At 52.4% G+C, this 22,697-nt stretch overlaps 2 protein-coding genes across 8 annotated transcripts; both read right to left on the minus strand.

The window, feature by feature from the left end:
• Positions 1-898: 898 nt before the first annotated feature.
• Positions 899-10,679, minus strand: MTA2 (metastasis associated 1 family member 2). Its single transcript, XM_084758199.1, has 18 exons — positions 10,021-10,679; positions 8,857-8,924; positions 8,356-8,449; positions 6,772-6,889; positions 6,580-6,643; positions 6,322-6,439; positions 5,945-6,047; positions 5,558-5,657; positions 5,235-5,423; positions 5,060-5,134; positions 4,885-4,943; positions 4,367-4,464; positions 4,099-4,238; positions 3,489-3,717; positions 2,941-3,030; positions 2,177-2,295; positions 1,929-2,077; positions 899-1,726 (listed from the first exon to the last, which is right to left on the minus strand). The coding sequence occupies exons 1-18, from the start codon at positions 10,046-10,048 to the stop codon at positions 1,561-1,563; spliced, it is 2,007 nt and encodes a 668-aa protein (XP_084614325.1). The 5' UTR covers positions 10,049-10,679; the 3' UTR covers positions 899-1,560.
• A 141-nt stretch (positions 10,680-10,820) lies between these two features.
• Positions 10,821-22,437, minus strand: EML3 (EMAP like 3). 7 transcript variants are annotated; one of them, XM_084758144.1, is made up of 22 exons: positions 22,115-22,437; positions 21,159-21,330; positions 20,825-21,085; positions 20,617-20,727; positions 19,164-19,231; positions 18,894-19,017; positions 18,494-18,664; positions 18,056-18,125; positions 17,872-17,982; positions 17,394-17,489; positions 16,074-16,229; positions 15,804-15,945; positions 15,292-15,473; positions 15,084-15,209; positions 14,876-15,007; positions 14,018-14,085; positions 13,399-13,487; positions 13,230-13,327; positions 13,011-13,098; positions 11,742-11,840; positions 11,372-11,502; positions 10,821-11,281 (listed from the first exon to the last, which is right to left on the minus strand). In XM_084758144.1, exons 1-22 carry the CDS (start codon positions 22,134-22,136, stop codon positions 11,078-11,080), a joined length of 2,721 nt encoding a protein of 906 aa, XP_084614270.1. In that variant the 5' UTR covers positions 22,137-22,437; the 3' UTR covers positions 10,821-11,077. The 7 variants fall into 7 exon arrangements, with proteins under 7 accessions (XP_084614270.1, XP_084614268.1, XP_084614269.1 ...); XM_084758142.1 differs by having other exon boundaries at positions 19,164-19,234; positions 22,115-22,436; XM_084758143.1 differs by having other exon boundaries at positions 19,164-19,234; positions 20,825-21,082; positions 22,115-22,429.
• Positions 22,438-22,697: the final 260 nt, after the last annotated feature.

Here is a 22,697-nt window from a genome sequence, read left to right on the forward strand (position 1 = left end):
CATGAGGCCCTTCTATCTCTAAAGTGCTTAAGGAGCAGAATTGGTTGAACTTCTTGTCAACTGGCCTAAGGTGTTCCTCCTATTGGATCCTACTGGGGCAGCTGATCCTTATGCCAAACCTAACTAAAGAGCAAACAGAACCAAAAAAGTAGAGAGCAATACTACTGCACACTTAGCAACAGCAGGGGCAGTTGCTAAGGCTGCTTGTGCAAATCCTGAGGTGGCAGTGTGTATACAAATACCACTGAGCTTGAATTGTAAAGTTCTGCCGTACCACACTCACAACCACTAAGGTGGAATGCACCTCTTTTGTTTTTCAAGACAGGGCTTCTCAGTGTAACCCTGGCTATTCCTAAAAACTCCCTTTGTAGACCAGGCTGACCTTAGAACTCAGCAATCTGCCTGTGTCTGCCTCCCCATGCTGGAGTTAAAGGTGTGTGCCAACACCACCCAGCCCTTAGCTGTGCATCTTACCCTGGGTGCTAGCATTTCTTAGAATGCCTGAATGACACTAAGGGAAGGGCTAAGATTGTAGGTAGCTCAATAGTAGCCCACGTGCCTAGCAGGCCCTGGGATTCCTCAGCACCAAAAGAAAAGGGGAGTAAAGTGGCAACAGGAAGACATCCCCACACCTTTCTGTGGAGACTCGGAGCCATTAGAGCTTCTGTCTCTCTAATGATAGAGATACCAAGATACTACTTGCATTCCAGCCCCAACGGAGAAGCTCGAGTCCCACAGGAAGGCTGGCTGGCACAGACTGCCGCACAGTCCGGCTGCATGTCTCATAAAGCTGTTCCTAGAACAAGCACCATCTGTGCCTCTCTCATTGTCCTTTGTCTTCTATTTTTCCCTCTCAAAGACATCCCCCAACACACACACACCAGAGGCAGACAACAGCTGAGCTCGGAGGAGCTGAAGAAAACAGCTTTTTATTTGTCACTATAAGAACCAATTACAGAATCTGAGGTTAAAAAACTTGGACAAAAGATCTTTATTTCTGAGAATTGGCATATAAAAGACAGAGGGGGCAGGGGAGGGAAGAAAGAGCAAACATGGGCTGGGGTTGACGCCAGCTTAGGGCCCTCAAACTCCAATTAGGAAAGTCCGGACACCGGACAGTAAGAGAAACCCCCATTTAGAAAATAAAGAAAAAAAGTTAGAGACATGGCAGTGTGTTCCCCTTTCTCCTGCCAGGTACCAACACCTGATATGTTTCTCTTCCCCTCCTCCATCCCTTTCACAAAGGGATGTAAAATTTTTAAAAAATTAAAAAACCCTCCCTCCAAACTGTCCAAACCAAGTGTGGGTCCCAGCCCCCAAATAGGGAAGGTACACACATAGGCCAGTTCCTATGGACGTTCTCCATTACAGGCATGAAGAAGCCCAAAAGGGGGAGTCACTGGCAGTAACAGCAGAAGGTGTTCAACCCCCCCAAGGACACACACCAGCTTCAACCCTCCCTCACTCCTTGCTCCCTCTGATACCAAAGGGAGTGGAGATCTGTGTGCCCTGGGCACCCACCCCTCCACTTCTGACCCCGCCTCCCTTCCCCTAAGATGCTCAGTCCTCCAGAACAATGGGCTCATTGGTGCTGGCAGGATGTGAGGACGCGGGCAGAGAAACTGGGGGTCGAACTGCGATCAGCGCTGGCTTCACCTTCAGGGGTAAGTTGGGTCTTCGAGCAGCTCGGCGCATTTCCAGGTGAGTCAGAGCTTTCCTTAAAGCCCTGGCCAAAAGAAGCAAGACAGAAACAAGAAGGCTTGATGAGCCATGTCACACGCAGACAAGGCTCCACAACGCACTCTGCAGTTCTGCCTTCTGGTACCCAGATTCTTTCTGCACCTATCTTTCTCAGATGCTCCTACTTCCAATGCCCCCAAAGGGGACTGTCAGCCTCTCAGCCCCTCCCATGGAGGATTTCTCCCTACCTGGTGTCTTTTGTGGCCACAAATACTACTGGATTGGGAGCATCAGCAGGGTTTAGTTTCTGACGCTTGGCTGCTGGCTGTGAGCTTGAACGGATCCCTGAGGCCAGAGGCCTTCCATTGGCAGAGAAGGGGACCCCTGCCCCTGCCATCTGGAAAAGGATTGGACAACATAATGAAGGATCTGCCTCCCTTAGGATCCTATCAGAAACAGCCCACCTCAGCTTTCCCAACCTGCCCTGTCAACTCACAGTCTCGTAGGAACGTTTCACCATAATGCCCCCCAGGCCTCGATTCTGGGTCAGCTGGTTTCTGTTGATTGGTGTCTTGGTGCCCCGAGGTGTTTTTGGCTTCAGAGGTGCCTGGGCCACTACAAGTGGGGGGCAGGGGAGATAAAACAAAAACCTTTGATACTTTGTCTTGTCTATGTAGCTTCTTTACCATTCTTTCCTCCCCATATACCCTATTCCAGCAGTTTACCTTAGCGGCCTCAAGAGTGGTAATGAAGGAAAAGGCCTACTAAACTACTTACCCATATTTCAAAAATGACACCTTGAGTACGTTTTCAGATCACAAAATACTTACACAAAACCATTACTGTGGCAGAGATGGAGCTCAATGGTAAACCATTTGCCCAGAAAACATGAGGTTCTGGTTTTTGATCTACAGCACCAACACACACACACACACACACACACACACACACACACACACACATACACTTGTAATTTGTGTGTGGACTCGGTGTGAAAGAAAAGCTTGGAGCCAGGCAGGTACCACACGCCTGCAATCCCAGCACTCGGGAGGCGGAGGCAGGCAGATCTCTGAGTTCGAGGCCAGCCTGGTCTACAATGTGAGTCCAAGATAGCCAAGGCTACACAGAGAAACCCTGTCTCGAAAAACCAAAAGAGAAAGAGCAAAGAGGGAGCTTGGGGGGAGGGGCGTCCTTGGATAATAAAACAGCTTGCAGCCTCCACCTTCTGTCCACCCTGCAAAGTAGTTCCCCATCCCATACCCAGATCTTTGACGATAGTTGCCAAGGGCAGCCGCACCAGAGGGTGAATTTTCAGTGGCGTCTTGGCAGCCTTAGGAAGTCGGATAGAGCCTGGAGAAAGAAGAACCGTGGATATTCTGTGGTTTTGTTTTGGCTTTTTGGATGGTCTTGCTGTGTAGCCCTAGCTGGCCTACAACTTGGTGTGTCATCCTCAGCGCTTGGGTTATGGGCATGCATCACAATGCCTAGCCGTGCTTTCTCAGATAAGGTCCCACTGTGTAAAGCAGACAGCCCGGAGCTCACTACATAGCCTAGTCTCATAGGAATGAGGTAGTTATATCCTGTCTCGGCCTCTGAGTACCTACACTCCAGGCATGTACCAGCAGACACGGCAGATCAGTTTCTGAAGGAACCTCACTATTCGGCCTCCCTGTAGGGTCAAGAGTTCTATCTTATCTACTCAGCAGCCTCTGTGGCCTTATCCCTGCTGTCATGGAACACCCATGCAAGCAGTGGTCTCTGGCCAGAGCAACTCTGAACTCATCACTAGTGTTCACTGTGGTTCTTACACTCGGCCTTGATGGCGTTGGCGTTGATAGGTGCATAGGGTCTTCGGGCAGCCCTCCTTGGCTGTAACAGGTCTCTGCACATCCGTCTGGCAAGACGAGTCAGCTTTGTGGTTTGGAGCAAGAAAGTTTGCCTGTTCTTAGCCAACAACTTGGCTCGGTTAGCACTGGTCGTATAGGGGGAAAGACTTTGAGCTTCAGGTCTGGATAAATGACCTCTTGAATGTGGCTCCTGGAGAAATGACACACGAAAAAGAGAAATAGCAAATCCACACTGCAGTTCTTTCCTCCACTCCCTGCACACAGCAAACTGTTTCTACCTGGCCTCTTCCCTGACACCTCACCCAACCTTCCAGCCTTCCCAACACTTAGCAAGTGCCCCTGCTCATCAGACTGTCTCCATGGAAGAAGTAGGTTTTCTGACCTTTGCCTAAAGCTCACATCTATACGACCACTACTCTCCCCAGTCCCTACCTGTCTTTTCTGTTTCTTGAGGCAACGTCTCACTGTAGCCCTGGCTGAACTGGAGCTTGCTATAAATACCAGACTGGCCTCAAACTCAGCGGCCCACTCGCCTCGGTCACCATGCCAAGCTCCCACAAGTGACTCTTACTGTGGTGCCCCGAGCAGCCCCTTCAAGCTGGGTTGGGGTCTTCAGTCCTCCATACTTCTTCCAGTAAATCCAGCAGGAAGCACAGAGTCGGCACTGCATGTTAGGTGGGCCCCAGGCATACCACTGGGCAGACTGTGTGGCTGCAGAAACATAAGAGAGAGAAGAGATTTGCCGGCAGGAAATATGCCACCTGAGCTCCTCAAAGTCCTAGACCACAGAATAGGCCACCCATCCATCCCCAGCAACCCTGGTCCTCCTTGCAACTCACTGTGGCAGCTCTCACAAGTCAGGCCTTTCTGGAATCCAGCCCCATTCATGCCAGGTTTTGAACCCACAGAAATGATCTGGTTCGGGTTTGGCTTAGTACTAATGAAGAAAACAAGAAGAGAACCCAGAAGCTAGTTAAGAAAACAATTCATGCTGGGCACAATGGTGCACACCTGTAATCCCAGCACTCAAGGAGGCAGAGGCAGGTGGATCTCTGAGTTAAAGGTCAGCCTGGTCTACAAAGTGAGTCCAGGACAGCCAAGGCTACACAGAGAAGCCCTGTCTCAAAGAAAAGAACTCATCTCCGTCTGTCTCTCTCTTTCCTACCACCCCCTTCTACTTCTCACTCTCTCTCAAGTGCTGAAGACTGAGCCCACAGCCTTGTGTATACTAACCCCATTCTTATCACTGAGCTACAGCTTCTACTAATTTGCTTCTGCATCCTGCTCACCTGCAATCCCTAAGGAAGACATAAACTGGGGGGCAAGAGAAAACAGTCTCCCATCCTGCCATACTTACTAAGTGGGGATGTAGACCTGTTTCAGTTTGCTGTCTGCTTCAGCAGCTTTCAATCTTTTCTGTAAGAAGAAAGAGAAAGAAATTCAGGGCATCTCAGTACAGATGAAATCAAACAAAGCAAAAGCAGAGGGGGAAGCAGGTGGCCCCTGGTCCAGCCTCCCAGCCCTACCCATACCTGCTGAATATACCGATCTGTCGTCTTCCACATGTAATAGAACTGGACTATGCTTGCAAGTGACTTCCAGGGCAGCTAAGAGAAACAGCGAGGAGAGGATGAGCTGGCATCTCGCCCTGGGTCCTGGCTCCCTGACTCACTGCTCTCTCCTCCTCTTCTAGCCCTCATCACTTACAAAGTCCTGGCGGATATCATTGAAGTCCTTCCCATACTTCTCTAGAGCCTCTTCGAACAGCATGGCTTCCGAAGCCGACCATTCCTCCATCTCATCCCGACAGAGCACCGGGCCCCCCTGTGGTACCAAGGTTGACATGGCCTTGGCCAAGTCATAGCTATTCTTTTGCAATGTGTCCATGGCATGGAACTACCAAAAAAAAAAAAAAAGAGAGAGAGAGAACAAAAGCTGAGGACTAAGTGCTCCTTAAGCACCCCTACCCTCTCCAAGAGTCCCTCCTGCCCTGCCTCAGCGTGCCCAACTACCCATCCCCTTGTGCTTACCAGGGTGATGTCTCGGGACGCAGCAGCTGCACTCATGTGCAAGCTTGGCTGCCGAATTGAGCTGCTGCAGTCTAGGGCTCTTGCAAAGGTTCCCACAGCTCTAAGGAGAGATTGCCAAGTCAAGAAGGAAAGAAAATAGTTCAGGCAGGCACAGGAACTCGGGAGAAAAAAGAAAAAGGATCCAGGCCATTTTTCAAAATGGACAGGACTCAAAACTCTAGTCCACCCTCCCCGGGCCACCTTCCTGACCCACCCACCCTCCCCGGGCCACCTTCCTGACCCACCCACCCTCCCCGGGCCACCTTCCTGACCCACCCACCCTCACCGGGCCACCTTCCTGACCCACCCACCCTCCCCGGGCCACCTTCCTGACCCACCCACCCTCACCGGGCCACCACGAGAAACTGATCGATCTGCCGGTCTGTGAGAGGGTTGTCTGGGTCCCAGACTTTCAACTCCATTTTCTGTTGGTTTCGATTATCCGATTCTCCTGAGGAACCAAGCAACAGCATCAGCAGAGAGAGAGAGAAAGGGGAACAGCTGGTTTCTTAGTCACCCACAGCAGCTCTTCCTCATCTTCTCTGCTTGGATCCTATCCGCCACATCAAACCTCAGATTCCCCTTCCCCACTGTGCCTATTCGTCTCTTTCAGGTCCCATTCTGTCAGGGTCACAACAGAAAACCTATCAGATTGTGCACTGATACCCCAGGTCACGCCGTTCACAGAAACTTTCATGTTCTAGAGCTTCTGTTCTGTTGCTTACCCTCTGCCAAACGATCTGGGATCTCAGCTTGGAATTTGCAACCAACTCTGATCTCCCCCTGATCAGCCAGAAGTGTCTTCTGCACAGGATCAAACACCAGTGAGTAAAAAAAGCAGTCCTAGAGTGGGGGAGAGAAGAGGTTAGTGGGCAGTGAGGTGTATCCAGCCGCTCAGCTGTGAGGCTTATCTACCCTTTACCGCTTCACTGCTCCTAACCTGTAGAGGGCAGCATGCCCCCCCCCTCACAACACCTCCTCACCTCCTTTTCCAGATACTGGTTCAAGATATCTGTCTCATTCAGGAGAGTCACACTGCACTTCCCCCTAAAAGAGACAGGGCCAAAAGTCCTGGATGAGCTGCGCACCCCTTCTTACCTACCATCTCCAATACAGCACCCCCTTCTCTCCACCCAATTGAGGGCACAGGGGCCAGCAACCCTGACCACCCGTACCTTATGTGGGTGGCTGGTAATGACTCAAACTGCCGAGAAAGAAAAAGCTCTCGGTGCTTCAGCTGATGTCTCTGCTGCTCCGAGACGCCTGGCTGCTTTGATTCCTCCTCAAACTCCCCTAGGATATGAAGGACGAAGAACCAAGTCAGAAACAAATTCACAAGGAAGGTACCACAGGATGCCTAGCTAGTCAAGGTAAAGGACACATGCTACCTTCGCTCTGGCGCCTAACCTCCCTCAGGTATCTCACTCTTACCCTACCGGCTTTGCTTCTTGGCCTCACACCTCCCTGTGGACATTCAGTTCTCTCTTTAATGCCATCAAAGAGGCAACTCTGAGTACAAGGATGCCACCGACACGCACCCCAAACCTAGCTGCTAATACTGACGCCGCTCACAAAGCACAATATAGCCATAATACAGTGTGTAACATTTAGCGCCTTCTCGCACAGCCAGCCTGAGGTCCTAGAAGAGCAGCACAGGGTTCACTTGCCAGCTCCTCTTCATACTTCAGGACTCTGTGTTGTGTCTGGAACATCACATACAACCTAAAGCTCCTTCTCTTTCTACTTGGCTAATAATAGTTTGCGGGGCTTTCAAGTGCACTTCTGAAGCCAGTGCCAACGCCTTCCTCCCCAATAGGCAGCAGCTTGCACTGAAATCTTGGTGGAAATAGTTAACCTGGCTAAGTGCCAAGCAAAGTGGGCGTGGATAGAAAACTTAGGCACACGTTCATTGGTGCATTGCTCTCCTGAAGAATTAATTGGGAACAAGATAGCAGTGAGTCTGTGCAGGTCTGCTTTCTCTCTGTGTAGTAGGCTCCACCTCTTCCCAGTGTGCTCTAGGAAACCCAGGGCTAGGGCAAGAAGGACCACACCCACACCCCTTTTGATTGGACAAGGCCAAGATCAGCCCCTTCCAGATGGGACTGGAAACCCCAAAGGGCCAGGAAACTTGGTCTGCCCAGCACATTAACCCTTTCAAGACTACAGCCTGAAAGGGGGAAAGAAAAAGACTTTAGGAAAAAAGGGGAAAGTAGTTAAAAAAAAAAAAAACTAAATGAAAAAAATTACAAGAGAAAGAATGTAAAGAAAATACAGACAAAGCAAAAAGAAGTAAGACAGATGCTAATTGGATTGGAGTGGGGGGAGGGGAGTCACCTAGCTTCTTATGTCTCCATCAACGTTTTGGCATCGCCTCCGCACTACAGCATAAGCCTCCTCCCTATTATGCAGGCTTCTCAAAACAGTATCCTCCTCTAAGCCCTGACCATCGCTCACTAACCATTGTCCAAAGTACCCAAAATGTCACCGAGTGCCTCGCTTCTCTGAAGCTCTTTTCACTGCCTATCTAAGTATCTCTCCTCTCACACACAGAAGCCACACTCTGGCTTTCCTTATCATGGCCTCCCCACCCTGCTTCCAGCCCCAACATGTAACAGCAGGCCTCCCTCCACAGACCAGGCACTTCCCACCCCCAAACTCATAGCCCGCCTTGGGCATGTGACCAGGGGAAACACCTGCAGGAACATGCCTAGCCCTCAGATCCTGAGGAGGGGAGAGAGTTAGAGAATAAGGACACTTACTAGCATTACTGTCAGCCAGGCTGTTGAGGCTACTAGAAATATCCCTTCGCCGGAAAAGACACACAACCTTTGCTTCCACATTTCCATTTGCAGTCTAAAGGAAGAGAAAACCATGGCAATGAAAATTGATCATTTGAAAGTGGAAGCGAACAGAGTCTAACAGCAGCAACATCTCCTTACAGGCCTAAGTAGAAGAGGTGAGAAACTTAGCAGTGAAGACTTAATATTCAAAGATAATTTCAAAACTAATGAGGTGGGTCTCCATGAGTTTAAAAGGTCAGCCTGGTCTAGATATCAAGTTCCAGGTGGCCAAACCTACATAACAGAGAGAGACCCCGTTTTGTTTTTTGGTTTTTCAAGACAGAGTTTCTCTTGTAGTCCTGGCTGTCCTGGACTCGCTTTGTAGACCAGGCTGGCCTTGAACTCACAGACATCCGTCTGCCCAGCAAGACTCTGCATATTTGGGGGGGGGGGGAGGGGGAATTCCACAGCTCCACTCACCTTATTGAGCTCCTCAATCCGTCTAACCAGGTAAGGATTGCTGGAGGAGTTCTCAAAATAGACGTAATCTGGAGAAGGGGGTGGGGAAGAACAGAGGGGATCAGAGGAGAAGACCAGAGCACCGGGAAAAGAAAGCTGGTCTGTGTGGATCAAAAACAGACAGACAAAATTCTAGGTAGAGATGACACAGAGATGTGAAAGTGAAGCGACTTAAAATAAGGCCAAGGGCACACCTTTAATCCCAGCACTAGAGAGGCAGAGGCATCGCTATGAGTTCGAGGCTAGCCTGGTCTACAAAGAGAGTTCCAGGATAGCCAGGGCTACACAGAAAAACCATATCTCAAAAAAACAAACCAAAAAAGTTATTAGTCGTTAGGCAGCCAGTGGTGGCACATGCCTTTAACCACACAGCTCGGGGGAGGCAGAGACAGGCAGTCCTCTGAGTTCCGAGCCCAGCCTGGTCCTATAGATCCAGTTCCAGGACAGCTAAAGCGACACAGAGAAACCCTGTCACGAAAAACAAAGCCAAAAAAAAAAAAAAAGTATTGTGGTAATACTTCGCCAGGTGGTGGTGGCAGGCGCCTTTAGCCCCAGACGCATGAGGCAGAGGCAAGAGGATCTTTGTTAATTCCAAAACAGCCAGAGCTACACAGAGAAACCGTGTCTCGAAAGAAAAGGCAAAAGAGGTTTTTACACCCTATCCTTCCAACACCTAGTTCTAAACTCAGATCTTGACTCAAAAAATGAGATTTAAGAGGTTAGAACAAGAATTTCTCTAGAGTCTACACAACTATTCACTGAAGTTGCACTCCTATATGGGAGAATTAAGTAAATTGTTCGCTCCACCTCAGGCCCCAATCTTTACCAACGCACAAGCCGCCAAAGAAAAGAAAAGCCCTGCGTGACTGGCTCTCCCGCAGCTGGTCCGGCGGTCACTCGGGCCCCTTCCAAGCCAAGCCCACTTCCAGCCCGGGGGGAGGGGGTTAGGGGGGTGGAGAGGGGGGTCCAGTCGCTGGTCTCTGAACACCCTTCGCAGCTGCAGGAAAGCCTCTGCAAGAGACTGCGCCCGGTAGCGTCGCCGCTACGGAACCGTAGTTCTCGGTTCCGGTTCCGGTCGGCGTTACGGCCCGTACGACCCCAGATGTGGCCGCCCAGGGTACTCACCTCCCACCCGGTACATGTTAGCCGCCATGGCCGTTCCCGCCGCCGCCTCCGGCCACACAAAGAGGTCCGGAAGGCTCGCGGGGGCAAAGCTCGTCTCCAGACGAAGCCCCCAGCGCGGGGCTGACGCTTCGCGGAAGTGTCGATGGGGCCCGCTCAGCCGGCACCTCTGCTCGCTCAGCCGTCGCGGTTCATCACTGCCCGCGCGACGACGACGCTGCTATAGCCTCACGCCGGGACACCGAGGCCGGCGCCGGTCTGCTCGGCTTCTTCCGGAAGCGAGCTCGGTTCCTGCCTGACCGGAGTCAGGTTCCGGCTCCTCGGGTCCTCACCAAGTCCGAGCAGACGTCGTAGGTGCCAACCGCCGGGAAGGTTTGCCCTGCCCGCGTCCGGGTTCGCCTCCTTCCGGAACACCTTCGGCCGATCCGGAGAACAAGGCCCAGCGCTCGGCTCAGGTCGGAGAGCAAGACCCCAGAGATCGGCCACTTCCGGAACAAACTCGGCTCCTTTCGCACAGCCGCGGCCCCGCGCTCGGTTTTTTCCGTTGAAGCTCCACCCCGCCCCCGAGGGCGGTAGGGAGCCGGATTTAACTCTTTCCGCTATGGGGCCCCGCAGCTCCGATAGTGGCCTCGAAAGGCGCGCGCGCGCGCTTCTTGAGGTTATTTGCAAGCCGCTTTGCCTGTAATTTGCATATTTGATCTGAGCTCTTTTTTTTGTCTCTCTTCCCGCCCTGCACTTTTTTCTTTCGTCCTATCCCCACTGGGTCCCTGCTGAGGCACCCGCCACACAAAACCACCAGCCGGTGACTTTTTTTTTCTTTTTATTGCCCCTCACCAGGCAGAAGGAGTCGGAGCCGGGGTTGCCCGGCTCAGCCAGCGAGTCGTTATGGTGTGTGCAATGGGGAGAGGGGGGTTTCGCCCCTCCAGGAAAAATGCGCGATTGGGAATGTATGAAGTAAAAGAAAAAGCCAGCCCAGGAAAGGACTGTCCTTGGTCCTAGAAGTTTTGGCCAGGGCCGGGCAATGCCACAGTACCAGAGGCACAAGACCATCCAGCATAGATCACACGTCCAGGGAGGAGGCAGGGGACAGCGAGGGAGTTCTAGACGGCGTGGCAGGGGTGGGTCCAGAGCTCCCTGCCCCCAGCACTCGCCACTGAAAGATGCTGGCGTCCTTGCCACCTAACGAAACAAGGTATGAGTCGTCGTGTGTGAACCGGACGCTAGTCACGTGACTGCCGTGGCCTGAGTACATACGACTTGGCGCCTGGATCAGAAAAAAAAGTACAGTTGCAGCAATGGCCGGGGTCCCAGGTCTACCCAGCTGGGCCCAATGGTCCCCTGAGTGAGGCCTCACCTTGGCTCGAGCGCACGGGTACTGAAAGAGGTGTACTTTGCAGAAGTCGTCTGCTACAGCCACCACACGTTCATTGTGGGAGCGGCAAAGGGAGTTGATGTCTGTCCCATCAGAGCCATCAGGCCACACACCTAACACAACAAAGTGGCCTCAGCCGTGCTGCTGCTACCCACAACCTAGAGCTGCAGTGTTTTGGGTTTCCAGCTTGCCACTGCGCTCCAGTCCCAAAGACCAAAAGGGCCTCTTGCTTGGATTTGTTTGGTGCGATGACCTCCACCCCGCGATGACACACACACTCAGCATTCTGAGGCCAGAATGGGTTCCACCTTGTTCCCCCAGCCCTCCTAACCGGTCCCGGCTCCCGGCTCACCATAGACATGGAAGCCCAGCACACAGGTGTAGGTAGCCCACTCTCGGTCTCTGCTCTCATAGCGGTTCCTTAGGAGTTTGCAGCCTCCAGCCACGTCCCCTAGGTAGAAATTGCCCCAGCCTGCTCAGCTCTCATTCCTTCCTCAGTTGGGAGTGTGACCTGATCACAGCTGTAGCTGTGCATTATGAACCCCACTATGTGCTTCCTGAGTTCTCGAGAGGAGGTGTGATTTGGTCTGGCTTTGAGATAGTCTAAGCAAGGCTTAAATCCCAGTATTAGAGAGCCAGACAGACTCTTGAGTTTGGGGCCACCCTGGTCTACAAAGTGAGTTTGAGAACAGCTAGGGCAACACAGAGGGAATCCAGTCTCAGAGAGAGAGAGAGAAGGAGAGGGAGAAAGAGTTTATGTGCCTCACCTAGACATTCCTGGAACTCCCAACTCTTCTGCCTCAGCCTCCGGATAAAGTTCTAACAGTCTCTTCATCCTCTCCTTCCTAAATCAGCCCCTCGACACTTGGCCTGGGGAACTATCCCAAAACAATCTTTTCTTAGTGCATCATTTTTTCCTTTGCTTTGGTTTTTTGGTTTTTCAAGACATGGTTTCTCTGTATAGCCTTGGCTGTCCTGGGATCATTTTGTAGAACTGGCTGGCCTCAGAGCCTGGAACCTAACCCTGGAACTAACAGAAATCTGTCTGCCTCTGCCTCCCCAGTACTGGGATTAAAGGCGTGCACCACTGATTGCCCAATGGCTAATACCCTTTTGTTTATTTGTTTTTCGAGACAGGGTTTCTCTGTGTTTTTTGAGACATGGACTTGCTATGTCGCCTTGGCTGGCTTGGAACTCACTGTGTAGACTAGGCTGGCCTTGAATTCCTAGAGATCCACTGAACTACCTCTGCCTCCCAAGTTCAGGGATAAAAGGCCACCAAGCCTGGCCCATTTTTCAACTCCTGCAAGTTCTTGTAGGAAAAAGACATAGTGCTAAGCTGTAATTTGCTTTACCTAGTCACAGGATCTCTCCTATGTGTGCAATTCCAACTTCATTCTGCCTCCATATCTGCCCCTCTGCTCGCTGCTCCCCTAATACTACCCTCCCTCCTGACCAGAAGCCTCATCAGCACCACATCTATAATCTCTTAGGAAGAGGTAATTAGGAGGATGACAGATAACAGGAGAGCACTGGCCACATAGAGAAGTCTAGACCAACCTGATGAAACAAAAGAAAACAAAAAAACAGGTTTAAACGATCCCATCTCCCTGCCACTCACAGTAAAGAATCTCATAGTCCCCAGAATTGGACATAATGAAATTCCCATCCTTGGACCAGTCGAGGTGAGTGATAAAACTGGAGTGCCCCTGTGGAACAAGAATCAAGAATTTGACAAGCTAGCTACCATTTCCAATCCCCAGACTAGCCCTTAATGCATCAAAGCCCTGTTTCCGTGCCCACGGGTAACAAATCCCACCTCCCACCCCAGCATCCTTACCATACATCTGCCAAAGCGGCTGGACTTAGTGCCACAACTGGAAACGCTATAGATGTAGATCATGTTGTCATGGGAACCAATAGCCAGGTACAACCCATCTACAAAGAGAGTTATTCAGACAAAGAAGAGCCAGAGCAGGATCCGAGTCCAGGGTGGGGATGGCTCCCACCTGGGCTGTACCGGACAACTGAGAGCTGTTCATTGCCATCAGTGACATCAGACACAATCTCTCTGGTCTCCGTGTCCAAAACCAACCACCTGAAAGGGAGAGGGCAGGATGTGAGCCCACGCCCAGGGGGCAGAGAGTCAGGATGCATGACGAGACAGAGAACCTCAGAAAAGCTGTGATATCTGGAGAGAGGCCACCCCTGCAGTCTTAGGCGAGGGAATGGGAAGAGGCTGAGGGCAGATAAAAGCTGAGGGGCTTCTGATGCCTCCTGGAAAAGGAGTCAGAAACTACAAACCAGGCCTACCACAAAAACCCTGTGGAGTCAGAAAGCCTGTCACTTCCCTGTTTGCCCACCCACACCCACACCTCCTCATCCCACTGCTTCCCCATCCCGGGCTGCTACCCCGTTTACTCCCACACTCGAACATAGCTGGGGAAAGCTTGGTGGCAGCAGGGCAGGGGAGAGGATGCCTGGGCTACAGAGAAGCATCTGAACATGAAAGGGTGTGGTTCAACACTTAAGTTAGCCTTGGTCACCTCTTGTCCCTTCCCCTGTTACCAAGAGCCCTTCTCAGACCTCCCTGCTTCTCTTCACGGGAGATCTGGTATATTCTCTCACCTCCCCGTGTTCAGTCCTACAACCACAACTGCCCCACTTGGGTGGAAGTCAGCACATAGACCCGTCTCCTAGGGAAGAGAGAAGGTAAATTCAAGAAAATACATTCCTGAGCCGGGCACGATGGTGCACACCTTTAATCCCAGCACTCGGGAAGCAGAAGCAGACAGATGGCTGTGAGTTCAAGGCCAGCCCGGTTTACAAAGCGAGTCCCAGACAGCCAAGGCTACACAGAGAAAACCTGGCTGGAAAAGCCATTTGAAAGAAAGAAAGAAAGAAAGAAAGAAAGAAAGAAAGAAAATGCATCCCTAAGGGGCCTGTGGCTTGAGGAGAGAGGCTTCAGGGACAGGAGGATAAGGGGAGGAGAGTAGACGCTACATCAAAGTGTAAGGGGAAACACTATAGAGGACAAGGGCCAGGGAAGTGGGGCAGGAAAAGGCCTGCCTGGGTCACCACCAAAACTGAGTATGTATGTAAGTGTTAATTAAGAGGAAGGGTTAATAAAAGATGGCTTTCTTGGAAGGGAAGCTGGATGGACACTTTGTCATCTTAGTAACTTCAAAGGCTCCTCGCAAGGCAACCAGAGAAGAAGGGGCTAGAGGAGACCTGGGATAGAGCTCAGTAAGGGATAGATGCTGAAATGCCTCTCTGTGCTACAGATTAACTACGTAGCTGCTGAAGCAAGAAGAGGCAGGAGGCAGCAGCAAAGCCCAGGTAGCACAAGGCATTACTTTGACCAGTCTGTGCAGAATCCATACTTAAATAGCCTGTAACAACTGGTTGTCCCAGACGCAGAAGGAAAGGCCATGTTAGGGAGTCAGAGCAGGTGTAGCATGGTGGACCGAGGGCAGCTGACTCTACCTTTAGGTCCATGCTCCAGGCCAGTGCATGGCCTTCCCCATCCCACAGGCAGAGCTGTCGGTCATGGCCACAGGTGAGGAAGCGGTTCTGGGAGGGATGTGTACACAGTCCCCAGAGCTCATCGGTGTGGCCCTGCAGCAGACATAGTTTGTCACCCTTGCTCTTCCCCAAACTCCCTTCCCACCTTCCCTGACTTTTGGCCCCCAACCTGGATAACAGGGGAGAAGCCCTGAGCCAGATCTCCCCTCAGTAATGCATTCTTCGTGGTTCCCACCAGCAGCTCCGAGCCAAGCCCTTCAGCAATGGCCCTCACAGCTCCAAAGTGTTCTGGAATCTACAAGTAATAACAGAATGTCAAAAGCCCCCTGACCATTCCTCTTCCCCGTCCCGTCCTTGACCCCAGGCCCACCTCTCACCTCAGCCTCCTGGAGGGCCACCAGCCCAGGCCCCCACTGTACCAGCCGGCGGTCCCGCCCACCACCACTCAGCACTGTCCCATCTCGTCGGAGACACAGGGCAAAGATGGAGCCCTCATGAGCGTGGGCCTGGGCCACGATTGTGTAGGTCTCTGTTGGTAAAGCCCTGGGTAAGTCATGCCCTTATAGTTTGGGGAAATAGGGAAAGGGGCAGCTTAGAGCATGACTGCACAGAATAACTTCAGCTACTGAGCACCCACAGAACACTTTCCAAGCCCCGTGACTGCCAACTCAGCTCATAGAAATAGTAGCCAGCCGAACTTTGAACCCAAGAGCTAACAAACCCAAACCTTAAGCCTTCTCTCCTTTACCATATGGTTCCCCACCTTTTCTAGACCAGCCCCCATAGGGAGTTCATCAGTTCTCAGGGTAAAAATGTAGGAAACCCTCTGCTCTGTTCCCACAGAATTTCTAAGATACAGACATCCTAACAGCTAGCCCCAATCACATACCTTTGGCCCCACCCCTGCCTGGGGTCTTAGAATCCGAGACACTCCGACCCCAGGTGAGAATATTCCCCTCGGAGTCTCCAGTGAGAATGTTCCCATCAGGGAGGAACACAAAGCAGGGGATAAACTTGGGTTTCTTGTATTTCTGGAGGGGGCAGAGAACACAGGTCAGAGTGAAAGGCAAAAACCAGACGTTACAGGCCAGTTGGGGGTACTAGGGCGCATCAGAATCTACAGTACTCAGCCCCACCGCCTCACCCATCCACACCTCACCCCAAAAACACCCTGTTTCCGGGCGAGGATCCCATTCCCAGGGACCCCTGTCCCACCACTCCAGTTCCAAAAGTGGACATGAGATTTTCCACTGGTGACAATACAGCTGCTGTCACGAGGACTGAAGCCAACAGCCAGCACTGAGTCATTTGTACTCTGCAGAAAGGAAGACACTTGATTCAGCCACCCTAAGTCCTGAGTTTTGATGCTTCTTTTCTTGTTTCTTTTCTTTGGTTTTTGTTGTTGTTTTGAGACAGGTTTCTCTGTGTACCCCTGGGTGTCCTGGAACTCCCTTTGTAGACCAGGCTGGCCTCGAACTCAGAAATCTACCTGCATCTGCCTCAAGTACTGGGTCTAGAACTCTCAGTAAAACTGCTGCAGCTTTTCCAGTACCAGAATTACAGTCATGAACCACTACACCTAGCTCTTGACTCGTCAGTTTTGTTTTGTTTTTCGAGACAGGGTTTCTCTGTGTAACAGCCCTGGCTCTTCTGGAACTTGCTCTGTAGACCAGGCTGGCCTCAAACTCTGACTGCCTCTGCCTCCCGAGTGCTGGGATTAAAGTCATGCACCACCACTGCCCAGCCTTTCACATTTATTTTTACTGCAGTACTAAGATGGAGTTCAGGGCGTTGTGTGTGCCAGGTTAACACTCCATTGGGCTCTGTCCTCAGCCCTCTTTCCATCTGCTCAGCCCCCAGAGTAGCTGGGATCGACAAATTTGTGCCACCAAAGTCTACTCTTCAACTCAATCTGCTTCTAGAAAGCTGGGCTACAGAAGCCCTGAGGCCCCAAGATAATTCTTTCTTCAAGACTCTGGTTGAAGGCTGGAGGTGTAGGGCAGTAATAGAAGGCTGGCCTGGCATACTCAAGGCCCTGGTTTGACCCTCAACACTGCAAAGAGAATAATAAATAAATAAGTAAATAAATAAATAAATAAATAAACCTGATCCTCACCGGGCGGTGGTGGTGCACGCCTTTAATCCCAGCACTTGGGAGGCAGAAGCAGGCAGATCACTGTGAGTTCCAGGCCAGCCTGCTCTACAAAGCGAATCCAGGACAAACAAGGCTACACAGAGAAATCCTATCTTGGGGGGGGGGGCCCTGATCCTCTAAAAACTAGATTCTCCATTAGAACTTCCGTAGTTCTATAGTTCTCACTGCACAGATGAGAAGAACTCTCTCACAAAAGCTGAGAGAACTCAGCTTTGCCCTCGCCAGAAAGGAAGTGTCTGTCTATGTAAGTGTGGGTCCGTCTGCATCGGAACACTCTTGCCTTACCCCAGACTCAGAACCTATCAAGCCAGCTGGGCTCCTCACCTTGATCTCAGCCAGCTTCACTCCCCTGCTGCAGTCCCACACTGACAGCATGTGCTCGTTGGAATCATCCACCACACAAAGAAAAGCGCCCTGATCCTGAGGATGGGGACACAGCACTGTGAGCTCTCGAGGTCTGGACAGTCTTGTCATTAGACAGAGCTTCTATTACAGGTTAGGAGGGCAAAAGAAGTTGACAGGTAGCTCTTTCTCAGGAGGACTGGGTGTGTGAGCCCAGAACACCAGGCCTTCCCCAAGGCTTCCTAGTAAAAGGAAAGAGTAATGTCCTGAGCAAAAAGAAGGGTCTAGCTAGACATAGTGGCACATGCCCATAACACTTGGTGGGGAGAGGCAGGAGAATCAAGAGTTCAAAGATACCCTCAGCTACACATTGAGTTAGAGGACAGCCTAAGGTACACGAGACCCTGCCTCAACAAACAAGCAAGTAAACAGAGATCTAGAAGCTTTGTGCCCAGCTCACCACTGCTGAAAAGGCCAAGGCTCCCACACCACGCTCGAAAGCACCCAGTCCAATCTCCTGCAGTTTTAGGAGTGTCTCCGAGTCCCAGATGTGAACCACGGGCTGCAGGGGCTGGGAGAAGGGAAGGGCTCAGAACTGTGAAGGAAAGCTGGTCTGTCGCCTCAGCCTACCTTCTTGCCCTTACCTTTCCATCCTTGTCCACTCCAGCTGTCTGTCCTGAGGCTACACGAACACCATCAGGGTGAACAGCAAGGCTAAGTAAGGGGAGGAGAACTCTAGGGAAGGGGTCTCTCTCAAGACCACCCAAGACACCTTCTCCTGGTTTAAGAAGCAGCAAGGCAGCTGGGTGCCACGGCATAGGCCTGTAATCCCAGCACTCAGGGAGGCAGAGGCAGACAGATCTCTGTGAGTTTGAGGCCAGCCTGGTCTACAAAATGAGTCCAGGACAGCCAAGGCTACCCAGAGAAACCCTGTCTCGAAAAACAAAAAACAAAAAACAAAACAAAAAAAAACCCACAAAGAAAAAAGAAGCAGCAAAGCAACTGTCTTTCCTGCCTTTCCACCCCCAGCCAGACCCTCTCTCCCTATCAAGCCCATCAGCCCCAGACCCCAAGACCCTCACCATCGGACGCAGTCTGTGTGACCACGGTAGTGTCTTTGGCCGCCACCTCCAGGACCCCCTGGGCCTCCCCCAGGCCGGTACAGCACTACTACGCAGGCAATAAAGTAGACCACCTCCCCAGAGCGCAACACAAATAGATTTGAGCGAGAGTCACGACCCCTGTACCCATAACTGTGTTGGGGACCATGGTCAAGGAAAGGGCCAGACCAAGGACAGGAAGAGAAAAGGTTAAGCATGAAATGGCAAAGTTTTTACTTGGCATTCCCATCTGCAGCGGGGTGGTATGGGATGCTGTAGAGGATTCCTTGTCCCCACAGACACAAAAAGAAACTGTAAAGAAGCAGGGGGGGGGCCATAGTGGGAAGGGGGGGTTCCCATGGAACTAGAGGGAATAGGATACACCCAGTCAAGGCTCAGGGTCTCTGGGGGTGGACCGCTGGGCAGCTCCTCAAGACTTCGGATGCCAGACGGGATGTACATGGTGATGGGGCGGCCACGAAGGAACATCTTCACTGAAATGCCTTCTACAGAGAAAAGCAGAGAAGTAAGCCTCCCTTCCAGAAGGCCAGAGCAGCATACCCAGCATACCTAACAGGTCCCCCAAAGTATTTTAGGGTCCAACCCCAGTTCCATCATCCGAGTGCCCCCCTTCAGCTCTCTCTGTACATACCTAGGTTATAGTTGCTCCTCCGAGATCCAGGACCCCCAGGGCTAGACAGGGGGTCTTTGCTCCCACGGCTACTGGAAAGAGGTAAAGCATAAACACTAGGATCAATTTCAAGACCTGAGAGGAGTGAGATTAAGATACTGAAAGGAGATTTCTCCCAGTCAACCTGGGAGTCACTGTGGAGTCACTGTCAGAGCATCAGGGCTCTAGAGAGATGGGGACTTTCAGTTCCAAAGAAGAAAAGAAATGGAGGAAGAAAAGGAGAGAAAAAAGAAAAGGTAATATAAAGATGAGAGAACAGGATTGTAAAACAGACAGCCTGGCCAGGCATGGTGGCTCTCACCTTTAATCCCAGCACTCAGGAAGCATAGGCAGGCATATCACTGTGAGTTCGAGGCCAGCCTGGTCTACAAAGCGAGTCTAGGACAGCCAAGGCTACACAAGAAAACCCTGTCTCAAAAAAACAAAACAAAACACACACACACAAAAAAAAAATTCAGCCTGTGCCCTTTCTTCTAGGCCTCTATCAACCTCTTTATTTCCATATTTGTAAAAAAAAAAAAAAAAATGGGGCCAAAGTAAAACCAGAATATAGACCAGGCCTGCCTTTCAGGAGTCTTGGAGGTGGGCAAAATCTCCCAAAAGGATAATGACAGGTGACCATCAGTTGATGAGAGAAGCCAAGAAAGGACAAAGCTAGAATGGAACTTCAGGTCCACTTCCTGGTACTAGTGTCCCTTATGTTACAGGAGCAGACAGAGCAGGACTTTGTAGAGAGTGGGTGTCAGCTGAGGCTCTGAAGACAGCCATCTGCAGGAGGTCACAAGAGCTGCCAGGTGTCTACCCAGCACCCCAGAGGCCAAGAAAGGAGGCCTACCATGCCTTTTAGGCCAGCCCAGGCTACAGTGTGAGACCCTGTCTCAACTAAACAAAAAGTCATGGGAGCAGCCGGGCATGGTGGCACACGCCTGTAATCCCAGAACTCGGGAGGCAGAGGCAGGCAGATCTCTGTGAGTTTGAGGCCAGCCTGGTCTACAAAGTGAGTCCAGGACAGCCAGGGCTACACAGAGAAACCCTGTCTCAAAAAACCAACAACAACAACAATGCCAAAAAAAAAAAAAAAAAAGGCATGGAGCTTTTTAGCTCCTAGAATTTTAAAGGTTATGTTACAATATGAAAAAGGTCAGTGGAACTAGCGGGTTCAGAGCTTGACTCTGTGACCTCAGGCAACTGACTCCCTCTCTGTGCCTGCATGAGAGGCCACCCATTCACCAAAGATGTTACAGAGAGGAGAGTTTTAGCACAGGGCCCAGAACACCGCACGAGTCCCAAGGAATGCTTTGTTTCTTTCTTCCTATTGGGTAATGAGGTCACCCACCCCACGCAGGAATGGAGAAAATCAAGAAGCTGAGCCTGGGGTACAGCAAGTTGAGGGAGGAAGGGAAGGCTTACCCACCTCTCTGTGCTCCCTGACCGCAAGAGCAGGTTGGCTGAGGAAGCTGCCTTCCTGGAGAGTTTCTGCCTGGGCCGCTCTGAGGGGGATGAGGAGGAGGAATTTCTTCTTGGCCTGGTGGGACAGAAAGAAAAATCAAGCCTGACAGTCCTGCTTCCTAGACTTACCCCACACCGCCCCCCCATCCCAGCTACCACCATAGGACACCTACGTGTCAGAACGCTGGAGGGGCTGCACAGGCCTGAGGATTCCTGGGGGTCCAGGAGAGCCTGCCCCACTGCTGCTGCTGCACCCTCCTTCAGACTGAGTCCCACTAGGCTCTTCACTGGCCCCCTGAAGAGCTGGAGGTCCATTGCTCAGGCCAGGGGGTCCAGAGGATGATTCTATCTCCAGTTCTCCCTCAGTCTGGGTGCCTCGACTCACCAAGGAAGGGCTGCACGTAGGTGGCAGTCCTGGGGGAACTGTAATGCTGCTGGGGAGACAGCAAATTAACCTGATGCCCCCAAGTTCCCAAGAAGGAAGAAGGAATGTGTTGACGTGTGTACCTGTCCCTTGTGGGAGCTGGTGTGCCAGAGCCCTGCAGGGTTGTGGTGGGGCCATGCAGCCGGAGCCGGCGAAGGGCTTCTGCCAGGGCTGCCTTTACCAGTTCCATTTCTTCTTCCTGCACCCGAAGCCGCTGGCTCAGGCTTTGCAGGGTCTCGTGAGCAGGGCCCTCACCTGGGGAAGCGGCAAGAGCACTCAGAAAAGCACCACTGTCTGCAGGATGGAGGTGGTGCCGTCCTCCTACCCTTTCAAGCAGTCCACAGCTTTGGAGGCTCATCCAGAGGGCGGAGATGGATGGGCATGGGGAGGGGATCAAGGGCCTCCTCCTAGCGCGGCAGGCAGTGAGCCTGGCAAAACTCCCTTCCTGCTGCTGTCTCAGCCTCCACAGAGGCAGAGTACCATGAAGTGCCTGGGGTAGATCTGGAATACTGCAGAGGTACGTGGAGAGGGGGGAAAGCATGACTGGTGAGGATCCACAGCCCTACCAGTAAGCGCGAGTCTCTACCAAATGCAAACGCTGTCAAGCTAGAGACACAGGAAAGTGGACTGGACAGTGAAGTCAGGCTGAGGGGCCAGGGTGTAAGGAACACGATCTGGTGAGTGTTTAGAATATCAGCGGAGAGTTGTTACAGTGACCATCCCAAGGTAACTGTGGGAGTCTGAAATAAAAAAGACCCGGAATTCCCGGGGAAAAGACCCAGAGTGACCCAGAATTCAGGCAAACTTAGAGGGGCACAGAGAACCAAGGAGTAGAATGACACTAAGGAAGTCCAACGTGACAGTACGGGGTTACTAGGAACTAGAATTTGACAACCTGAAGAACTGAGGAGGGTGCTCAGAGTCCCTGGGGCGCAGAGCTGGAGAACACGCCACTAAACAGCCGTCCAGCACTGGCAGTGCCCGTCGGGCTGGCGCTCAGGGAATCCGGGCCATGCCGCCCGCCCCGCCCCGTACTCACCGGGCCCCGCAGCCCCGTCCATCCGGCCCCCGCGATGCTCCGAGCTGTGGTGGCGGAGGCGTCTAAGCCGCGGGGGCCATGGCTGGGGAGAGGGGAAGGAAGCACCCTGGGCGCGCGCGGCGGGTGCCGTGCCACCCTCCGGGGGCGCTGTCGGGCGTGGGGGGACAGGGCGTGCAGGGGGCGCTAAGGAACCCGGCCTGCTATTCTCCCGGGGTGGGCTCCCCGGGGTGCGATGATGGGGCCGTCCCGAGCCCCAGCGCCGCAGCACAAACAGGCGCGGGACCCGGAGTAGCCAGCAAGCGCGGGAGTGGGGCGGGCCAGAGGGGGGGGGCGGGACGCCAGGTAACCCTTCCCTGTCCGAGACCCGAGGCTCTGATCGGGAGGGCGGGACACACGGCTGACCCTTCACCTCGCCAGGCTCTAGCCTGGCTTCCGGCCCTCAGGCTCCCAGAGGACCTGGGAGGGGACACGGGGCCTGAGGTCTGGGTCTCTAAGCCGGGAGCTGGGCGTACCAAACTCTCACTTCCGCGAAAGGGCAGGGCGGGGTCAAGAAGTGGGCCTTCTGCCTGGGGGCGGGGCCTTT

This window comes from Acomys minous, assembly GCF_964271855.1.
Source record: "Acomys minous genome assembly, chromosome: 2".
Classification (NCBI taxonomy): domain Eukaryota; kingdom Metazoa; phylum Chordata; class Mammalia; order Rodentia; family Muridae; genus Acomys; species Acomys minous.